General features: G+C 41.0%; 1 protein-coding gene across 2 annotated transcripts in view; it reads right to left on the reverse strand.

Moving 5' to 3' along the window:
- The window catches only part of pax5 (paired box 5), a 507,795-nt gene that overhangs the window by 314,167 nt on the left and 170,663 nt on the right, over positions 1-22,965 (reverse strand). Inside the window, exons 6-7 of one of the 2 annotated variants that reach the window (XM_059969114.1) lie at positions 16,803-16,978; positions 5,813-5,821 (exon numbers count right to left, since the gene is read on the reverse strand). In XM_059969114.1, the coding sequence (XP_059825097.1) occupies positions 5,813-5,821; positions 16,803-16,978 (185 nt within the window). The remainder of the gene's footprint in view (positions 1-5,812; positions 5,822-16,802; positions 16,979-22,965) is intronic. The other variant, XM_059969116.1, reaches the window with a different exon arrangement.

Here is a 22,965-nt window from a genome sequence, read left to right on the forward strand (position 1 = left end):
TCCAGCTAGTCCATATCCCGCTGCAAGCTTTGATACCCATCCTCACTGTCTATCTTAGTGTTTTCATTTAGTTTACCACATTATCATCCAGATCGTTGACAGAGATGACAAACAACAGAGCCAGTGCTGGCCCCACTAGACACAAGCCTCCAGTCAGAGAGGCAACTATCTCTGGCTTCTCCGTGAAGCCAATCTCTAATGCATTTTACAACCTCATCCCAAATGCCAAGCGATTCAGCATTCTTGACCAACCTCCATGTGGGACCTGGTCAAGGTCCCAAGGTCAAGATCAAGGACCTTGCTAAAGTCCTTGCTGACAACATCCACTGCTGTGCCTTCAGCAGTTTTCCTGGTAACTTCCTGAAAGAACTCTATAAGATTGGTTAGACATGAACTACCACTCACAAAACCATATTGACTATCCCTTATCAGTGTCTGTCTATCTAAATCCTTATATATCTGGTCCCTTAGGATACTTCCCATAACTTTCCCACCACTGATGCCAGGCGTACCCACCTATAAATCCTTGTTTTATTCTTAGAACCCTTCTTAAACGATAGAACAACATTAGCTATCCTCCAATCCTGTGGCACCTCACATGTAGCTAAGGACACTTCAAATATCTCTACTAGGCCCCTTGCAATTTCTGTACTCATCTTCCAGAAGATCCAAGGGAACAACACCTTGTCAAGCCCTGGGTACTTACCAACCCCAATTTGCCTCAAGGTAGCAAACACCTCCTCTTCTGTGATCTGTATTCAGTCCATGACCTCACTGCTGTTCTGCCTCACTTTTATAAACTTTGTGTCCAGCTTCTACGTAAATACAGATGCAAAAATACCATTTAAGATCTCCATTTCTGTCGGCTCCATGCATAGATGACCACTCTGATCTTCAAAAGGACCAACTTTGTCCCTTGCTATCCTTTTGATCTTTATATATCTGTAGAAGCCTTTGGGATTCTCCTTCACCTTGTCTGCTAAAGCAACCTCATGTCTTCTTTTAGCCCTCTAGATTTCTTTCTTAGGTGGTCTCTTGCATTTCTTATACTCAAGCACATTATTATTTCCTTCCTGCCAATATCTCTATGTAGATCCTTCTGCGTCTTAACCAGGGCCTCAATATCTCTCAAAACTGTGTTTTCAGAGAAAGAAACTGGAAATTATAGGTTGACTCAGTGTTTAAGAAAGCATACGGTGCATTGGCCTTCATCAATTGTGGGATTGAGTTTAAGAGCCGAGAGGTAATGTTGCAGCTATATAAGACCTTGGTCAGACCCCACTTGGAGTACTGTGCTCATTTCTGGTCACCTCACTACAGGAAGGACACAGAAACCATAGAAAGGGTGCAGAGGAGATTTACAAGGATGTTGCCTGGTTTGGGGAGCATGCCTTATGAGAATAGGTTGAGTGAACTCGGCCTTTTCTCCTTGGAGTGATGGTGGATGAGAGGTGACTTGATAGAAGTGTATAAGATAATAAGAGGCATTGATCGTGTGGATAGTCATAGGCTTTTTTCCTAGGACTTAAATGGCTTGCGCGAGAGGGTATAGCTTTAAGGTGCTGGGGAGTAGGTACAGAGGAGATGTCAGGGGTAAGTTTTTTACTCAGAGAGTGGTGAGTGCATGGAATGGGCTGCCAGCAACAGTGGTGGAGGCAGATACAATAGGGTTTTTTAAGAGACTCCTGGATAGGTACACGGAGCTTAAAAAAATAGAGGGCTATGGGTAACCCTAGGTAATTTCTAAAGTAAGTACGTGTTTGGCACAGCATTGTGGCCCAAAGGGTCTGTATTGTGCTGTAGGTTTTCTATGTTTCTATCTCAACACATTTCAACTCATTATTTCGGGGACTTCAACCAGACTTGTTTGAAGAAAACCATACCCAATTACCATCAGCATATAATCTGTAGCACCAGAGGTCCCAACACATTAAAGCACTGTTACACTAAGAAACGGGAGACCTACCGTTCCATGCCCAGACTGCATTTCAGTAAATCTGACACTTGTCTGTCCTTCCCCATCCTGCATACAGGCAGAGGCTAAAGAGCAAGGCTACAGAGATTAGGACAACAAAGAGGTGGTTGTGGAAGCAGAAGAGAAGCCTCGGAAGGGCAATTATGAAAGAAGCACAGCAGCATCTCTACCTTCTTAGAGTTTGCAAATATTCAGCATAACATCTCACACTCTGACAAACTTCTATTCGTGTGTAGTGGGGAGTATATTGACTCGCTGCACCACTTTCTGGGGTTGAAACACCAATGTCCTTGAATGGAAAATTCTACAAAGGTAATGGATACAGCCCAGTCCATCGGGGTAAAGCCCTCCCCACCACAGAGCACATCAAAATGAAATGTTGCAGGAAAGCAGCACCCATCACCAGAGACCCCCACCACCCAGGACATGCTCCCTTCTCCCTGGTGCCATCAGGAGGAAGGTACAGGAGCTTTGGAACATTCACCTCCAGGTTCAGGAATAGTTATCACCCCTCAACCATCAACCAAAAGAGATAACTTCACTCAACTTCACTTACCCCAGCACTGAAATTTCCCCACAACCGATGGACTCACTTTCAAGGACTCTTCATTTCATGTTCTCGATATTTATTGCTTATTTATATATTTTTATTATTTCTTTCTTTTTGTATTTGTATAGTTTGTGTCTTTTGCACACTGATTGAACAGCCAAGTTGATGAGGTCTTTCACTGAATCTATTATGGTTGCTATTCTATTATGGATTTATTGCGTATGCCCACAAGAAATCTCATGGTTGTATATGGTGATGTATATGTACTTTGAACTAAGAGTTAGCCACATAAGTGCCTCTGGAAATATGTACAGTCAGAACGAGGGAAGTATGGGATATTTCCTTCCCCATGGTGAATCCAATGGATTCTCACAACAAACTGGTAGTTTCATTTTCCATAGGTCAACCTCGCTTTTTATTCCCTAACTTAGACACAGTGGCCACTTTATTAAGTACACCACTTGTTAATGTAAAAATCTAATCAGCCAATCATGTGGCAGCAATTCAGTGCAGACATAGTCCAGTGGTGCCAACTAGCGGAGTGGTGCCTCAGCAACAACCTGGCACTCGACGTCAGTAAGACGAAAGAGCTGATTGTGGACTTCAGGACAGGCAAGATGAAGGAACATATACCAATCCTCATAGAGGGATCAGAAGTGGAGAGAGTGAGCAGCTTCAAGTTCCTGGGTGTCAAGATCTCTGAGGATTTAACCTGGTCCCAACATATCAATGTAGTTATAAAGAAGGCTACTATACTTCATTAGCAGTTTGGAGAGATTTGGTACATCAACAAATACACTCAAAAACTTCTATAGTTGTACCATGGAGAGCATTCTGACAGGCTGCATCACTCTCTGGTATGGAGGAGCTACTGCACAGGACTGAAAGAAGCTGCAGAAGGTTGTAAATCTAGTCAGCTCCATCTTGGGCACTAGCCTACAAAGTACCCAGGACATCTTTATGGAGCGGTGTCTCAGAAAGTCAGCATCCATAATTATTAAAGACCTCCAGCACCCAGGGCATGCCCTTTTCTCACTGCTACAATCAGGTAGGAGGCACAGAAGCCTGAAGGCACACACTCAGTGATTCAGTAACAGCTTCTTCCCCACTGTCACCCGATTCCTAAATGGACATTAAAGCTACCTCACTTTTTTTAAATGTACAGTATCTCTGTTTTAGCACTTTTTAAAATCTATTCTATACACATAATTGATTTACTTGTTTATTTATTATTATTTTTATTTTATTTATTTTAGTTTCTCTGCTAGATTATGTATTCCATTGTGTTGTTGCTAAGTTAACAAATTTCACATCACATGCTGGTGATAACAAACCTGATTCTGATTCACTTGTTGTTCAGACAAAACATCAGAATGGGGAAGAAATGTGATCTAAGTGACTTTGACTGTGGAATAAATGTTGGTGCCAGATGGGGTGGTTTGAGTATCTCAGAAACTGCTGATCTCCTGGGAATTTCACCCACAACAATCTCTCGAGTTCACAGAGAATGGTACCAAGAATAAAATACCATGCGCAGCAGCTCTGTGAGTGGAAACACTTTAAATGGAAATAACGCTCGTGGGCTGCCCCACGAGAGGAGGCCAGGAGAATGGCCAGACTGGTTGAAAGTGACAGGATGATGAGGGTAACTGAAATAACATTAAATGAAGTGTTGAATGCACAGTGCCTCGAACCCCTACAGCAGTGGAGGACCATCAACACACAGGGTGTACGTAATAAAGTGGCCACTGAGTGAATCTGAATTCTCCAGCTACTATAATGGGATTCAAATTCACATTTCAGGTTCAGTGATTCAGGCCTCTGGATACCAATCCAATAATCTCATCACTAAGCTAGCAGTGACTGAAGGGAACAATAAAGGGGTTACAGTCTGTATGGGTCGGACCCTCGCAAAGCAGTTCAACATGGCATATCACTGGCCACTGAGAATGGATCCGTGGACATAGAAAATGTCTGCCTTGCTGGTTTTACTGATAAATGAAGAGTAGGAAGTAGATGCGAAGAACAGGGGGAAAGAAATAAAGTGGCTACAGAGAATTTACTGTGATTTTCCAAACGCTGCCTGTTTCTTTAAACAAATGCAATTCCATTATTTTTAAAGGAAAACTGACTAACTCTTTTCAGATTCTAATGTGAATAATTGTGATTTATTTATCAGATTTAAATTATAATGAGATCCCATTATAAATTAAGATGAGAATACCCGACAATGATACTGCATGTCTTTTTGTTCTTAACGCGGCTGTTAAGCCATTGATTTGAAACACATTACTGTCCAGACAGTAGTATTGCACATTGCAATGCCTCGACTATTTGTCACTGAACTGCTAACTCACAGTAATGGATTTAAATCCTGTCAAAACACTGTATCTTTGACCGGATAGACTGGAAATGGTTAATGTTCAAGTACATTAGTATCAACTCAGATTCAGATTTATAGTATCATATACACATTAACTACACTCACTTGTACATCTGTTGAATTGTTCCCACAACCAATGACTCTTTATCTCATGTTCTCATTATTTATTGCTGTTTATTTATATTTGCATTTGCACAGTTTGTTGCCTTCTGCACTGTCATTGATCCCGTTATAGTTGCTATTCTATCTGTTTGCTGAGTATGCCCACAAGAAACAGAATCTCAGAGTTGTATATGGTGCCATGTATGTGCTCTAATAACATTTACTTTGACTTTAAACCATTCAATAAAACGTATCATTTTACATTACCAACCAACACATCTAAGGGTGTGCTGGGGCAGCCCATGAGTGTTATTTCCATTTAAATATTTGTGTTGTCCCCTGCAGTATTTATTATTCAGTTGCTAATGTAAAGAAAAATATTGAAAGTATAGAGCCAAAAAGATATCAAATGAATCATGCACAGGTCTAGAAAGGCTGACTAGGAAAAATACAGTGTTTTACAAACATGGAACACAACCAGTATAAAAGTAGAAGAAATTATTAGATTACAGAAAAGATTGTAGAAATAGACCATTGTGGACTAAACAGCAGGTAATAGATGTAAATGGCAAAATACGTGTTCAGCTAAGGTAGGCCCTTTAGATCCGATACAAAGTGGATATTTACCGTCCACAGGAATAAGAGGCTGGGCTGCAAGCCAACACAGGAGCAAAATGGAAAATCAGTAATATGCTCATTCAAATGGAAATAAAAGTAAGATATCTGATGCCATATCTTTTCTATACCAAACTAATTTTTGAGCCCATGATACAACAGAGTATCCGATTACAGAACTAACTACCTTACTGCTCTGGATAAGAACAATTTTTATGGGTGAGTTATTGGATCAACTGATTACAGTATATAGTTCAAATCAAAAACAAAATAAGTGAGCTGAGTAGCAGAATTTCTCTGGGTGATATTTCTTTCTTGGTTATCAGTACCGTGCCTTAAGCAAAAAAGAGAAAAGGCAGAGCAGTCAATTGGGCAGTCAATACAGACAGATAATCAAGGTTGAGGGATGAAGCCAAGTTCACTGACAATGAACACTTCCTTCAGTTTCAGTACTTTTAATAATATAAAGAAAAGCAACAACTTGCTGAAAATCATTCAATCCGGAGAATCCTTCAGCCTCGCAGTTTCAAGATCACACCATACAATCATTATTTTATTGTCCTAGCACCTGCAGGGATTAGGGATCTGAGCACATAATCCACACTGACATCAGGCTGAACGAGTGCCGCCCCGTCAGAAGTGTCAGATGAGAGATTAACCTCAAAACTTTGTCTACCTTCTTGGTTTGACATAATATTTCCTGCTTTGAAGAAGGAAGGCGTATTCTCAGCAAACACCAGGAAACCTGCAGATGCTGGAAATTCAAGCAACACACACAAAATGCTGGTGGAACACAGCAGGCCAGGCAGCATCCATAGGGAGAAGTACAGTCGACGTTTCGGGCTGAGACCCTTCGTCGGGTGTATACTCCATATTGTTTAAGATTACATTTATCTTATAACCAAAATTTATTTAAAAGATTGCCAGATTAAATCTTATTAATATGTGCAAATTGTGTGTTATATTTTGCAAAGTAGACCATTGGCTGTAAAGTGTCCTGATAATGTGAAATGCTCTACATAGGCACGTCCATCTTCTCTCATCACTCTGTGCAATGACCTGCATCTTCCCATCCTCACTGAACTCGAGCCGGTCGTCTCGCTTGAAAGCAATACTAGAGTGAGGGATATGCCACACCATGTGGCAATGGATCGTGGTGGAATAAAGTTCTGCTGCTGTGGGCACATTCCTGGATGCCCAGTACAATATGTGCTTAATCATACAACCATTTATCATTCATTCACGACCAAGTCAGTATAACGTCATTAGTATAATATATTTTATGTTATTTTATTTAAACTTAAAGCACGGTAACAGCCCTTCCGGCCCAATGGCTCGCATGTCATTAGAATATGGGAGGAAGCCCACGCGGTCACTGGGAGAATGCACCAACTCCTTACAGACAATGGCGGAATCAAACCCATGTCATGCGCTCTGTCATAGTTTTACATTGCCATGCCATCCTGATTTCACTTAATTATTGTGCAGTAATGTCAATATCTTGCTGTGTCGTACTGTTCAATCACACCGTGCTCTATTGTACAACCAATGTGGCATTACACAAGTACAACTTCCACTATCATCTCTATATATGTCACCATTATACCATCCAATCACGCGCCCACCCCCGTATATTCAGGTCATCTTATAATGTAATCGCACTCTTACAGTACCATTCCACCTCATTAATACAGAAGTCAACTTACAATATAACTTCTATTTGATTGGCACCATGGTAACGTAGTGGCCAGCTCAATGCTATTACATCTCGGTGTGTCGGGGTTCAGAGTTCAATCCCAGCATCACCTGTAAGGAGTCTGTACGGAATCTGTAAGGAGTCTCCCTGTAGAACGTATGGGTTTTCCCCAGCTGCTCCAGTTTCCTCCCACAGTCCAAAGACGTACCAGGTAGGGTAACTATGTTACAATGGCACCCAATGATAAAATAGAAGTTATATTATAAATTGTCCCATGATTAGGTTAGGGTTAAATCAGGGTTGCTGGGGCAGCATGGCTCAAAAAGCCAGAAGGGTTTATTCAGTATTGTATCACGGGATAAATAAATACTCCTCTTGCGTCATCTGACTATATTACAACTTACATTTATGGTGTTTCATTACCCAGAGTAAGATTGCCCCAGGTGTTTCAGTAAGTGTGTTCTCAGACAAAACTGTAGCAGAGACACATATGAGATATTGGGGCAGATGATCAAAGCTTGTTCATTTTAAGTAGCATCCTGGAAGAAGGATGGGAAAATGGAGAGATGGTCTTAGATGGGGAATTACAGAGCTTAGGAATTTGACAAAGAAAAACGCAGAGTAACTGAAATTGGGATACTCAAAAGTTTCAAAGTTCTCAGTAGCCACGTAGGGAGGGGTGAGCCCTGGAACCATTTGAAAATAAAGCTGAGATTTGGAATCTCAAGGTTGATGGACTGGGAGACAATATAAATAGAATTAGCATCATCACACACAAAATGCTGGCCACAGCAGGCCAGGCAGCATCTATAGGAGAAGTACTGTCAACTTTTCAGGCCGAGACCCTTCATCAGAATTAGCATCATATTGTGTTGCAATCGCTGTCATCTTTTATAACAATCAGCATTTTATTATAAAATCACCAACAGTGGCACAAAAAATCATAGTAGATGGAGGCCATTTGGTCCATCAGATTCTGAATAATAACAATCCAACACACTCTGCCATCTCCCATAGCTTTAATCTTCTGATAGTTCACGAACTCATCATTTCCTTCTGAATCTACTTGCGCTAACTCTAACACTCTGCTGCCTAGTTGGATCTTCCTCTTTGCTCACATTCTTTCCCTGTCCACAATTTTACTTCATCTATGTATTTGTAAATGTGACATTTATTCCCCTTATCAAAATCATGAAAGTATATTGTGGCGGAAGGCCTGAGAGAATACTCATGCATTCCTGCTCGGTGTTTACTACCAGTCAGCCAGTTCACAATCCACAATCCGCTTACTCTTCTACTCTACACCTTTAGAATCCAAACTCCTGGATCCTGTATGCCTTTTAACCATTTTCTCCATCTGCTTTGCCATTTTCAATGATTTACCCTGTACTCCCTCACGTCTCTCATACACACTCTTTACCACTTCTAGAATTATGCCCTCTTGTTTACTTTGTCTCTCCACATTCTTCCTATCAAAACATAAAATCTTTGGGCAATAAATTTCATTAGTCAAGTCAAGTCACTTTTTATTGTCATTTCGACCATAACTGCTGGAACAGTACACAGTAAAAACAAGACAACGATTTTTCAGGACCATGGTGCTACATGAAACAGTACAAGAACTACACTGAACTACGTAAAACAACACAAAAAACTACACTAGACTACAGACCTACCCAGGACTGTATAAAGTGCACAAAACAGTGCAGGCATTACAATAAATAATAAAGAAGACAATAGGCACAGTAGAGGGCAATAAGTTGGTGTCAGTCCAGACTCTGGGTATTGAAGAGTCTGATGGCTTGGGGGAAGAAACTGTTACGTAGCCTGTCTTAGCCACGTGTCTGCTTTCTACACCAGCCTCTCTCTTTGTTCTTTTCATCTACCATCCTCCTCCTCACAGTCTGCTAAGCTGCAAGACTGTCTGTCATCCACAGCTATGCAAATTGTGTGCTGTATAGTCAAGTCATAGACATACACTCAGTGGCCACTTTATTAGGTACCCACTATTTCTAATAAAGTAGCCACAGGGAGTATGTTCATGGTCTTTTGCTGTTGTAGCCCATCCACTTCAAGATTCAATGTGTGGTGCATTCAAAGATGGTTTTCTGCACATCAACATTGTAACACATGGTTATTGAGTTAGTGTTGCCTCCTTGTCAGCTTGATCCATTCTGGCCATTCTCCTCTGACCTCCCTCATTAAGAAGGCATTTTTGCCCACAGAACAACCATTCACTGGATGTTTTTTGCTTTTCACAAAAGAAAAAAATCTAGAGGCTGTTGTGCGTGAAAACCCCAGGAGATCAGTGGTTTCTGAGATACTCAAACCGCCCCATCTGGCACCAACAATTACAAACCATGGTGAAAGTCACTTAAATCACATTTTTCCCTATTCTGATATTTGCTCTAAACAACAAAGGAATCTCTTGTCCATATCTGCATGCTTTTATGCATTGAGTTGTTGCCTCATGATTGGCTGATTAGATATTTACATTGATTAATAGGTATATAGGTGTACCAAATAAAGTCCTGATGAAGGGTCTCAACCCAAAATGTCAATTGCTTACTCTTTTCTGTAGATGGTACCTGGCCTGCTGAGCTCCTCCAGAATGTTGTTAAAGTTAAAGTCTGTCCCGAGCCTTACCGAGTCTGGCCGGAGCTTATGCCGGTTTCCGTGGGGTGAAGCGACTGAGAGTACCCCCCCCCCCGCCAAATAGGACACCAGTCTATCATGAGGTTAACCCCCAGCATTTTCAGTTGGGTCGCTGGAGCAATGTGTGATTAAGTGACTTGCTCAAAGGCACAACACTCAGCTGGGGCTTGAACTCATGACCTGCAGATCGCTTGTCCAACCCCTTAACCACTTGGCTACGCGCCACATAGCATTTTGTGTGTGTACTTAATAAAGTGGCCATTGCATCTATGTTTAAGACATATCTGATATTTATCTAAGGAAACCTTTACTGTACAGCCCCCTCCAGTCAAATAAAAAATAATTCACTACAATTCTCTGTTTCGACGACTGCCCCTTTTATTACAGGGACCTCAGTCTTGTTGACAAGCCAATTATGTGCCACTTTTTAAAGATGCCTTTTGAAAATCTATAAACACCACATCAACCACATTTCCCTTACTGAGCCTCTAGAATGCCTCATCAAAGAACTCCACCAATTTAGTTGGCACAATTTGCCTTTCACCAGTAACTGCTAATCCATCCACACTTGTTCAAGAGATTGCTCAATCTGCCCCTGATTATCATTCCTAAACATTTCACCTTCACTAAAGATAAGCTGACAGGCTCTATCCATGTATAATTGTTCAAGCATTTTTATCTTACAGCACCAACAGCTGGTACCATCATGCTCTGAAAGCATCTGACAGTAAAATCACTCATCGTTTATCATACAATAGGCCAAACATCATCTTATTGTACCACACTTGATCCTCTTATAGTATAATCACCAGCATGTAAATATAATGTAATCATCATAATATTACTGTCACTCTATCATATAACAATCTCCACCAAACACTGCAAAACACCTTGCTGTAATACAACCACTTGAGTCAGTTAAATGTACCATCACCACCTTACAATACTATCACACAGCCTAGCTTATGGTACAATCATCGTAACCTCCTCCAGCTCTACAACCTTTCAAGAAATCTGCAATCTTCTGTTTTTGGCTACCTGAATGTTACCACTATTTATTGCTACAAACTAGTAAAACTTCCTGAAGCTCTGGACTCTCTGTCGGTCGTTCCATTTAAAAATATTCTTTTGAATCTCAAGTTGCAGAATCGTGTTGCCAGCCATGAGGCCCTTTGAGCCAACCTGTCCACGCCGATTGCGTAGCCCAGAAAGCTAGTCCCATCTGCCTACATTTGGCCCACAGCCTTCTCGACCTCCACGTCCATATTCTTATCTAGGTGCCTTATAAATGGTGATAATGTACTCCCACCAACCACGACTTCTGGTAGCTCATTCCAAATACGTCTTTGAATAAGTTTTGATCTCCTGTCTTAAGGAGGAGTATCATATTCTGGTGTATAATTATTGTAATAGAGTGCCATCAGACATTTTACATTAAGGCTGCCATATAAACGTAACTTGTTATTGTTTCCTGCAACAGACTCATTCTCTTCCTGCAGAATCAACAACAATATTCACCTTACTGTGCAGTCACAGATATCATCTTAAATCATCACATCCAGACTTCTTACCGTATAATCAATTTTACTTTTTAATCTTAACAGCATTTATTGCTCACCCTCTAAGTACGCTGATGAGTGTCGAGGTGAGTACTTTATCAATTACTGCAGCCTGGTTGGTGAAGGTATTCCTGGTGCAATTAAAAAAGAATGCAGGATTTTGACTTAAATGTGATGAAGGAACTACGACATAGTTCTTTGTTAGGCTGTGTTTCCTGGGGGAATGGTGTTTCCTGCCATTACCTGCAAAATGATATAGGTTGTATATTTTGGATGGTCTCACCTCTGGAGCATCTGGACAGTAAAGATGCCTGTGTTAGACTTTTGTTTGCTGACTATATCTCTACCTTCAATACTATAATTCCAAGCAAACTCACTGCCGGTCTTCTGGACCTGGGATGCAACAGCTCCCTTTGCAACTGGATTCTTTTCCTGACGACAGCCTGCAATCAGAGTAGGCGGCACCATCTGCACCATGATCATCCTGAACATTGACAGCCCTTGAGGCTGCATCCTCAGCCCCCTACTCTACTCCCTCGACACTCACGATTGTGCAGCCAGATTCTGCTCTGACCCATCTACAGTTTTACAGGTGACTCCACCATACTGAGCCGTATCTCAAATAATGATGAGTCCGAGTATGGGAAGAAGGCAGAGAACTGAGTAACATGGTGTCCTGCCCTGCGATATCAGCAAAATAAATGCACTAGTCGCCGACCTCAAGGAGTGGGAAGGGTCAGGCTTAGTGAAAAGTCCCATCTGCACTTGGGTCACTCTGATGTTTCTTGTCATTCACCAAGTCAAAACCTAGGTGTGTATGGAATGAACTACCTTAGGAAGTGGTTGAGGCAGGTACACTGACCACATTTAAAAGGCACCTGGACAAGTTCATAGGTAGAAAAGGTTTATGAACCGAAGACAGGCAAATATAACTGGTTTAGATGGGTCATTGATCATCGTGGATTATAAAATCAGAGCTGAAGGATCCACAACTTGAGGACACAGTTTTAGGATATTGGCAAAAGAACCAAACCTCATTCAATGAAAAAACCTTCCAAACTGATTGGTAGAGTCTAAAATACAATGTCTTGGATCAGCAGGAAAAGTCAAATATCAACCAGCTGAACTGCTCTTCATGCAAGTCAGGAAGTCTCGATAGACTAAACTCTTACAAAGCAACACACAACATGCTGGAAGCATCTATAGAAATGGATAGATAGTCAAAATTTTGGGCCAAGACCCTTCTTCAGGACTCAGCCCGGCTCCCGGCCAAAAGTATTGACTATCTATTCAGTTACATAAGTGCTGCCTTACCTGCTGAGTTTCTCCAGCATCTTGCTTTGGATTTCCAGCATCTGCAGACTTTCCTGTGCTTATGATTTATACTCTTTTATGATTTTTTCTATCCAATCAAAATGGTGCAAAATTATATTCTCACTTGGAGATCACTACTGTTTTATGATGCAAACATTTACAATATCTTGAACTGCAAATACACATTTGCTGCAATGTCAATTTACTGTATAAACCGAATCATAATGTACAATCATCAACCACCCCAATTGTACGTTCACCATCCAGCCAGTATATTCTAACATTCACTGGACAAAATACTTACTGTATACCTTAAGCAATATCAAAAAAAATCTCTAGTCATTAGCACATTATAATTTACGGTACTTGATTCAAGATAAAAACTTTCTTGTCAGCTGATAGTTAGGAACTGGGAAAAGTCAATCAAGAACCAAGATTGGTTTAAATTATACATCAACAAATTCAGCATTGTTTGGGAAATACTGAAGTATGATAAGCGATAGAACAATATCAGCTCTTTCTTCTTACTGAATAATTCTCTAATTGTGTAGTTGTTTATGAGAAAATAAAATGCATTAGTTTGGCATCTTTCACAGCCTCAAGAAGTCACCAAGCACATTGCAGTTAATTAAGAGAAGCTGATCTACACACAGGCTCCCAGAGATTCCATTGTGTGATCATTTTCAGATGATTCATTTATTGTTGGCTGAGAAATAAATATTTCATGAAGGCATAGGAGAAAACTCCCTTGTTTATCTTTGAAATACTGATATGGTATTTTGCTGCAATCTGAGAGACCAACATCACACCTAGTTTAATGTTTTATCAGAGTATTGGAATTTCCAACCATATATCACTTCTGCACTGGAGTATTTGCTTAGTTTTAGCACCAGTGAGTGGACTGAGATAATAATCCACAACCTTTCGAGTGAGGGGCAAGAGAGCCAACACTAAACTACGGCTGACACTGATCACCTTTCTGCACATCAGCTTGCCATAAAAAATGATCATTTGCATATATCCTAACTTGGTTGTAAAACTTAAGCAGAAGCTATTTTTTTCTCCTACCTGATTTCCGGCTCCCTTTCTGTCTCCTCAATTATCTGCTTGCTGACCATCAGACAGCTGTTTGCCACAGTGCCTCTTTAATGACTCCACTCTGACCCTAATCAGCAGGCTAATGGAACAAACTTTACCTAGCCCATGTCGATTACTGGCCAGTTGTCCTACAGAGTTAGCAAAATCAGCCGGTTTAAATGATCACAGCACTGGGAATTGTCATATCAGCTGCTTGGGAAAGGAAGGACCTGAGGTTGTTTAAACTCACTGGTTATTGACCAGAGTGTTTCAGGAAATGCCCATCACTACCAAGACACAGAGTTTCAGTCATCTCAGAAGCAGGATTGTAGCCCATTTCTACTTCTACTTCTGGCAGTCAAAAATAATCTATCTTGTCATTAGTATTACTCACTAACAAGAGATTTGTTTTGCTACTAGCCTGCTTCTTAATTCATTGCTTATGTTTTAAAACCTTTCTGTTTAGGTCACTTATGAGTAGATGAGTTTAACCTCAGCCAGTTCCATCATAGGCACAACCTTTTCCATCACTGAGGAAGCAGTGCCTCATGAAGGCACCATCCATCAATAAAGATCTTCACATCCAAAGCAACTAGTTGGGACATCACTTCACAACTAGTTGGGACATGGTACCTTTAGAACCACGCTGAACATTTTAAGAACAGCTTCTTCCCCTCCACTCTCAGATTTCTGAACGGTCCATGAACACTGCCTCATTATTCATCTTTCGCTTTATCTATTTATTCTTGTAACTTATGGTAATGTTATGCTTTGCACTGTACTGCTGCTGCAAAATAACAAATTTCACATCCTATTCAGTCCAGTCCAGTCTCATCCAATCCACATGAAGGGTCTTCACCCAAAACGTTGACACTCCATTTTCCTCTGCTGCCTGATCCAATGTGCCCCTCCAGCTTTTCGTGTGCTACTCAGCTCCACTGCTTCATTGATGAACTATTCCTCTTCCCCCACCCCCATCCGTGTCTGGACTAATCTCCGTCACTGTCTGGATTAGTCATCTTCCCCTTTTGCCCATCCAAACATCAATTATTCCACCTCCTTTCTCCCAGTTTTTTGCCCAGAATTCCAATCCCTCCTAATCCCTGCTGAATTGAGGTTGGCACTGTAGTCACCAGTTCCCTCCTAAATCCTGCCTGGATTGCTCGATTTCTCCTTCCTCAATTGCTGTTCCTAATATTCTGTCACCCTCCCTCATCCTGGATGAGGTTATTATGTTTCAGCCATCAGCTCCCCATTCGTGTGTACACCTACACAAACAATCATAGCTGGATATGTTCTCTCTTCCCAAATTCCAATCATTATTCTATCTCTGTCTCTACATTCCTTCTGCAGGTCTACAAGTAAACATTCACTAAATGTCCACACGAGTCAAACATCTGGTGATCAGTCCAAGAGCCAATTGGTAGGTAATCTGTTTATAATTATCCAGGTAAGCCCACGTATTTAGGAACGATGGGACATCCACATTCCCTGCTGGTTTCTTCATCCACTACTGAGGTGCCCCACCTACTCCCCATTCACATTGGGTTCATGGGTAGCAAAGCACTTCCTAAGACTACCTAGCACTGTGCAAAATTCCTGGCATTTCATGATCTTGACTGGTCACTAATTCATGGTGCTTTATAAGGAAGAGCCTTGTGGCTGCAAAGCTGCTCGAATCACTCAAGTATTAAGTCAAGTAAGTAAAGAATAAGACAACTAAAGAATCATTACCATGGGCAATGCACTTCCTCCTTCACTCATCCTTGCTACGTCGCAGGAGGAGGCCATTCAGGCTCCTTGCAGAGCGATGCTATCAATCTCTTTCTTTCTGCTTATTCCCGTGTACACTTGCAGCTTTTTGCTCTTCCCGAAGCTCATTAATATCCCATTGACTTACCTGCCACTTACCTACACTACCAGGTAACTTAATCTGAATAATTAATTATCAGCTCATCTTCAAGAGGTGGGAGAAAAATAGAGCATCAAGCAGAAATCACAGTCACAGGGAGTACATGAAAATTCCACACAGATAGTACCTAAGGTCGGGACTGAATCCAGATCTACTCCATTGCACCACCCCTGGAGTCCCATGCTCTGGATTTTTTGTTAGATCTTCCATAATCTTAGGAAAAATACAAATTCCTGTTCAAGGTTCCACATCTTGTAGATTATTAATGACAGGTTCGATGTTACCTCTAAGCTAAATCCTGGTATCAAAAATAATAAAAGAATTGATGGAGAGAAATTAGTTCCTCTGGTAAAGGAATCTTTATCAGAATCCAATACCTTAAAATTAGGCTTGGGCTTTTGGGATTGAAGTCAGGCAAAGGATAATGGAAATCAAGATCTCGCTTCCTTTACAAGATTATGTATACTTGGATGACAAGACTGCAATCCTGAAACAAAGAGGTTTTATTGAAGAAAGGTTCTGAGAAACATGGAATAAAAAATGGCAAACAGAATTAGGGTAGGGATTGGTCTAATCTGACAGGCAGTGGAATGGATTCAAGATGCTGAATGACTTATCTGTGGCCCAGTATGGTCCTGTGGTGTTTGAGTTCTATATAGGGTCTTCTTTTAAAAGTTGAAATCAGCCACGTCAGTGTTGTGCCTAAGAACATATCTGCCCATCCCTTCACTTCTTATTTAAACCCTCGCCTGTACATGCCCATCACATTGGTGTTTTGTAAATAATTTTATTTCACTTGCACTCTGAAATGAAGTACTAATGTGACACAATATCACTGTTGCTTTTTTCTCTCTGACTATTTAGGTGCTATTGTAGTGATGGAAGAATAATTCAGACATAGTCGTGGAAGAGAGTCACATTTCAGTTCATTCAAGAGGAGGTTGTGTGATGGTGCTTCTCTCACCTGCTCGGATTTGATCTGCTCTGTAGTTGTGAAGATATCTGAGTAGTGCTGTCTTTCAAAGACTCTGTCTAACACTTCTAGCTGCTGCTGTGTGAAGAGTTCGCCACGCATCTGCTTCCGCAGAAAATCCCTGCTCGGGTGGGAGTGTCCATTGTGCATTGGATTTTCCTGAGCACCTTTACAAAAGAGACACGAAAAAGACTTAGCAAAGTGCGTTAGAGGTGCCTGGGAAAAACAAAATAACAAATGCAGTGATGGACTACTGTCAGATAATTCTTCTTTAAACAACTTCAAAATAAGTGTTTTGCAGATTTACTTGCAGAAGTGCATTTACTTAAACTGCGAGAGATATGTGATTGACTCACTACGAGGAGCCCGGTTACCACGTCTGTTAAATTTCAAAATTTATCATCTATCAACCAGATCTAATTTTCAGCCATCAAATATGCAAAATTTTAAAGCATTTAACAGCTGGAAAAATTGTTTCTGTTGCTAAATATTATACAGCACAGTTTGAAAAATGTGAGGAACAACAGGAGACTTAAAGATTATGGTGAATGAATTAAAGTCATTGCCTTATCGTAAATTGTTTAAATTTAAGTATGAAAATGCCACTAGAATCCTGTGGCTTTCACATTCAGATTCTGGTTGTTTAATCTTCATTTCCTTCGCATGTACTAATTCTCACATCACAATTCTGACTTTTCAAGCCTCTAAATTCAAAGGCAGATTTTGTGTTGTGTTCAAGGGCCTTCAGTTATAAAAGTAAAACTGATGCAATTTTGACAGTTCTGTAAAACCAGACCCTGTCCCTCTCATCCCCACTCACTGATCAAAATAAATCATATATTTTTCTAAAGGTAGAAGAAAGAAAAATAAAAAAAGTTTTATGATCATATCTTAGCTATATATCCATTTATTCGTTATATTTTGAAGTAAGATCATTATATTTCCTCCAAGATGGTTACATTTTTTTTCTGTAAATCGACCCGAGTAAAAGATAAATCAACAGAGTTCCAAAAATACTTTCCATTTGTCAAAGATATCAGCCCATTTCAGTCGTACTGATGGAGTTTCAGTTCTGTCTCCATTACAGAGTAGGCAGCTGGACTCAGGGGCTGCCTGGAGTAGATTATATTCCCTATAAGATGGTCACCGATATATGATCTTCAACCTCTATTGATTGACCAATTTCACAAGCAAAGACTGGTGAAATGAAGCTGAAATGAACATCATGCTTTAACTCATTGAACCTATCAGGCCTGACTTAATCTGGCTGTCCACTCTCTTTGATAGAATTCAATTGATCAATCATGTTTTGGTGATAGTACCATTTCACTGGTTTATTGCTTCTTCATTTCAAAGCTTGACCTTTAAGATACGTTTGGACGAGCTCCATACTCTTTGGATATACAGAGATCAGTTATTTCAATACATATTTCTAATGATACATGTGCCCGTTTACAGTACTCCAATTGGATGTGCCTGATCCTTCGCCCTACCCCCACACTTTTACTTTAATAAAATAATGAGCTAGTTTTCATTTTTCTTCAGATCTGGTTTCCAGCTCAGAACTGTGATCCGTGATCACAGTTCCCTCAGTATCTTTTAGTAACTAAGAGTTCAGCTCCCAACAGTAGCTATCTTTCAAACTCATCTTCTCAAAAAATAACAGTGAATTTTCATGCCCTTTTAACAATGCCATTATTTCAGAAGCATCTTTATCAGGAGACAAAATTGTGCGGTCTGTTGCATAAGGCACATAGTCACCTGGTTTACCCAATCAAGAACCCATGCATGAAACGTTCCATATCTCCAGTTACATTATTCACAAAAATACTGCATGAAATATTTCACATTTGCCAACCTCGGATAGGAAAAAGCTCTGAGGGGTTTCTCCCTTCATTTCATCCTCACTTGGCGGGGGGGGAGAGTGAACTTTGACTAGAGCAGACACACACCTGTATATAGGGTCTGACAGCAGGAAACAGGTAATACTGTCTGATAGCCAGCAGGTAATTCTGCCATTGTCCACCCGAACTCTCAGAAAAGTCACCTGGTGTGCCATTTTAAGACGTTAATGTCCTTCTCAAATGGCCTCAGTGTCAGCTTGTGCAGCAATGCTCGAAGGCCTGACGATCCCAGATTCCTGCCTCAGTCAGCTTTGGCCAAACCTCAGACTCACAGAGCAGCCAGACACATGGAACAGACACCAAGGTGTGTAATTTTACCAGAAAATTAATGATCCCAATGTTGACACTCTCTGATTCTTTTGTTATAAACAATTGTGAACATACACTCTCTGTTAATCTATTAGGGTCAATAACATACTTAATTATAGAGTCATAGAGACATACAGCATCAAAACTGGCCATTCAGACCACCAACTACGTGCTGACTATAAACGCCAATGTACAGTAGTCCTACATTAATCATGCATTTTATTCTCTCCACATCCTCAACAATTCCTCACAAATTTGGCCCCTCATCTACACTCTAGACTAGAGGAAAGTTATGGTGGTGAATTAATCTACCACAAAAAAATGTTTAAAATTAACAATTCATAGTTGCATTATCTGGTACAATTAATGGCTTGGTTTTCCAGATGAGGTTTTCTTAACATACTGTGAGTGTAACTCATTTCCTCTTTTGCATTCTGAGTCTCAGCACTAGCTGTTGCCTTTCTAGATTTGGATCTTGAGTACTTGGCGGTGTCTAAAAGCCCCACCACCAGCTCTCTATCCATCTGCGTGTGGTCAGAACGCAATGCTGTCAATGTCCATCTCATTACCAACAATTTTAAACACAGGAGCAACCGCTGTATGCCAACGTATGCACATTTAGGTCTCTGTGGAGTCCGACTGGAAAGTCCAGGTGCTTTCAGGTGGGTAGTGAGGGTTAGGGTGGGTGGGTGGAGGGGGTTTGTCCTCACAGTGCTGGCTCACGGTGTACCTACTGCTTATGGAAAGTTAAGTGACACTTCTAAGCCAGCCGCTAGCACCGCTGCAGATCCTGATGTGCCTCGGGAAAGAGGATTACTAATGAAGAGCTGCCAGCAGTTCTCCCACTGAGGTAGCCACACAATAAGTACTACCATCTCTATATGCAGTGTTAACACACTCTGAGCACCTTGGAAGGAGTTAAAGAAGCTATCCTGTCACATCTCCCACTGTCAGCAATGTGTCTCTTTATAAAGGCACCCATGCAACAGAATACTGCCTAACGACACTGCGAGTGTTCAACTACCTGCACCCAAAAGCCCCAGTCTATGTGAGAATGGAGGGAATGGGTGGTGCACAATGTGTAAGGTCAGTAGAGGTGCAGTTAATGCCAGAGGTTGATTAGATGCTCTGAAACACAGGTTTTGAGAAAATTCCCGGTTTTTGAGACAAGTTAGACATGAAACTAATAATAAGCTGAGTTGAGCTGGGATAAATAAAAACTTTACTTCACTGAAATGTACGGATCACATTTCAGCAAGGGTTTCTCCCTACCTACGGAGCCAGGTAGAGCGGATCTGTGCTGAAAACCTGCGACACGCATTTCTGAACAATAGCATTTACAACAAGAGTCAGAACTGACCAAAATGAAAATGTCCAATGCTGTGTTCAGGTATGCTTGCTATGTGCAAGCAGATCACTACGTCAGTGTAAATGCTTAAACTCAAGAGTATACAGTCGGGCTTTAACCTCGTGTGACTCCAAAACATCAAAATAATTGAAAATACAACACAGAAGTACCAGGGATAAACATTGGTACCAATCAAAAACAAGACAAAATCTGCAGATGCTGGAAATCCAAGCAACAGACACAAAATGCTGGAGGAACTCCGCAAGCCAGGCAGCATCTATGGGAAAGAGTAAAATCGACGTTTTGGGCCAAGACCCTTCAGCAGGACTGGTACAGTACTTCTTAGTTTTGTTTTTACCTCTTAGCAAGGTGTGCACGTATGATGTGGTAGCGTGATGATATATGCTAGACATATACTTTTACATACATTATAAATGGTAACACACATCCACAACATAGGAAAGTTCAAATTGTCCTGTTCAGTCCTAAAGATTTAATTGCCGTGGAGGACTTTTTATGCCTCCTGAACTTCCTGACAAGTGGTATCACTCTGCATGGCCATAAAACAATCTCAGGTTCTAGGGCCTCCACTGCGGTAGTTGTAGGAATTGACTCTGGGACTTCAGAAAGTGATCTATAAATTTGCTAATGATACAACCATTGTTGGTAGAATCTCAGATGAGAGGGAGTACAGGAACGAGATATGTAATCTAGTGGAGTGGTGCTGCAGCAACAACCTGGCACTCAATGTCAGATTGATGAAAGAGCTGATTGTGGACTTCAGGACGGGTAAGATGAAGGAACATATACCAATCCTCATAGAGGGATCAGCAGTGGAGAGAGTGAGCAGTTTCAAGTTCCTGGGTGTCAAGATCTCTGAGGACCTAACCTGGTCCCAACATATCAATGCAGTTATAAAGAAGGCAAGACACCAACTATACTTCATTAGAAGTTTGAAGAGATTTGGTATGTCAACAAATACACTCAAAAACTTCTGTAGATGTACCCATGGAGAGCATTCTGACAGGCTGCATCACTGTCTGATATAGGGGGGTGGGTGGGTTACTACTGCACAGGACCGAAAGAAGCTGCAGAAGGTTGTAAATCTAGTCAGCTCCATCTTGGGTATTAGCCTACAAAGTACCCAGGACATCTTCAAGGAGCAGTGTCTCAGAAAGGCAGTGTCCATTATTAAGGACCTCCAGCACCCAGAGCATGTCCTTTTCTCATTGTTACCATTCAGTAGGAGGTACAGAAACCTGAAGGCACACACTCAGTGATTCAGGAACAGCTTCTACCCCTCTGCCATCTGATACCTAAATGGATAGTGAGACCTTGAACACTAACTCACTTTTTAATATATATTATTTCTCTCTTTTGCACAAATTTTAATCTACATATTCAATATACATATACTGTAATTGATTTACCTACTTATTTATTCTTCTTATTATTTTTCTTTTGTTCTAGAATATGTATTGCATTGAACTGCTGCTGCTAAGTTAACAAATTTCACGACAGATGCCAGTGATAATAAACCTGATTCTGATCTGATTCTGATTCTCACAGCTTTGGATACCTGGGAGTGTTGGCATCCCAAACAGTGCATGGCAGGTTGCTGGATCTGCTGATCCATCCTAGCCACCAGACAAAGCTTTGAGCCAACGCTTTCATTTTGACCACGCCTAGATGACTGGCGGGTAACTCTTCCAACGCTTCAACTCTCAGCTTGCATGGTAGAACAACTCTCAATCCCCACATAAGGCAACACCTCTCAAGGGCAAGTTGATCCAATGCTGGTAAAAATGGGTGAACTGGAGTTTCTGCTGCACAATCCAGCCATTTTGGGTTGTCATGTAGACCTGAGACAGTGAGGGATTTTTTCTGGTTTCCCATTGAATCATCTCAACCATAATAGGGAGACTTTCAATTGTATTCCGGAGAATACATCAAGAGGAGTGTCCTCTTTTGTAATTTTTTTCAGGTATTTCCTTTTCCAAGGGTAAATAGGACAATCCATCAGAATTTCCAAGATCCTCTTGAATTCAATCTTGTAATTTTGTCTTCCAAGAAACTGAGGCCATCTGCATTTGTGCTGCTGGTGTTAGTGGAATACCCTTCTGTGGATTGAAAATAGACACTAGTGGTTGATGATCAGTAATGAGGGTAAACTTTCTTCCATAAAGGTACTGGTTGAAATGTTTTACACACCAAACCAGATTCAAGGCCTCTCTGACAATCTGTGCATTATTTTTCCCTGCAGCGGTAAGGGAATGTGATGCAATGGTTACAGGCCATTCACTTCCATCACGCAAAACATGACATAACTGCATCTATACCATAAGATGAGGCAAGCTTCACTAGGTGATGTGGATCATAATGTGCGAGTACAACATCTGACACCACCTCACACTGTTTGTCCATTGCCATTTCTTCCCAGTCTCTAGTAATGAGTTCAAAGGATGGAGCACAGCAGCCAGGTGTTCCAGGAACCTGTTATAATAACTGAAAAATCCTACAAAGGACCGCAACTGTTTCACATCCTTTGGCCTTGGGGCATCCATCACTGCTTGAATTTTCTAAGAACATTTGT

The sequence above is a fragment of the Hypanus sabinus genome, chromosome 5 (assembly GCF_030144855.1).
Source record: "Hypanus sabinus isolate sHypSab1 chromosome 5, sHypSab1.hap1, whole genome shotgun sequence".
NCBI classification, from domain to species: domain Eukaryota; kingdom Metazoa; phylum Chordata; class Chondrichthyes; order Myliobatiformes; family Dasyatidae; genus Hypanus; species Hypanus sabinus.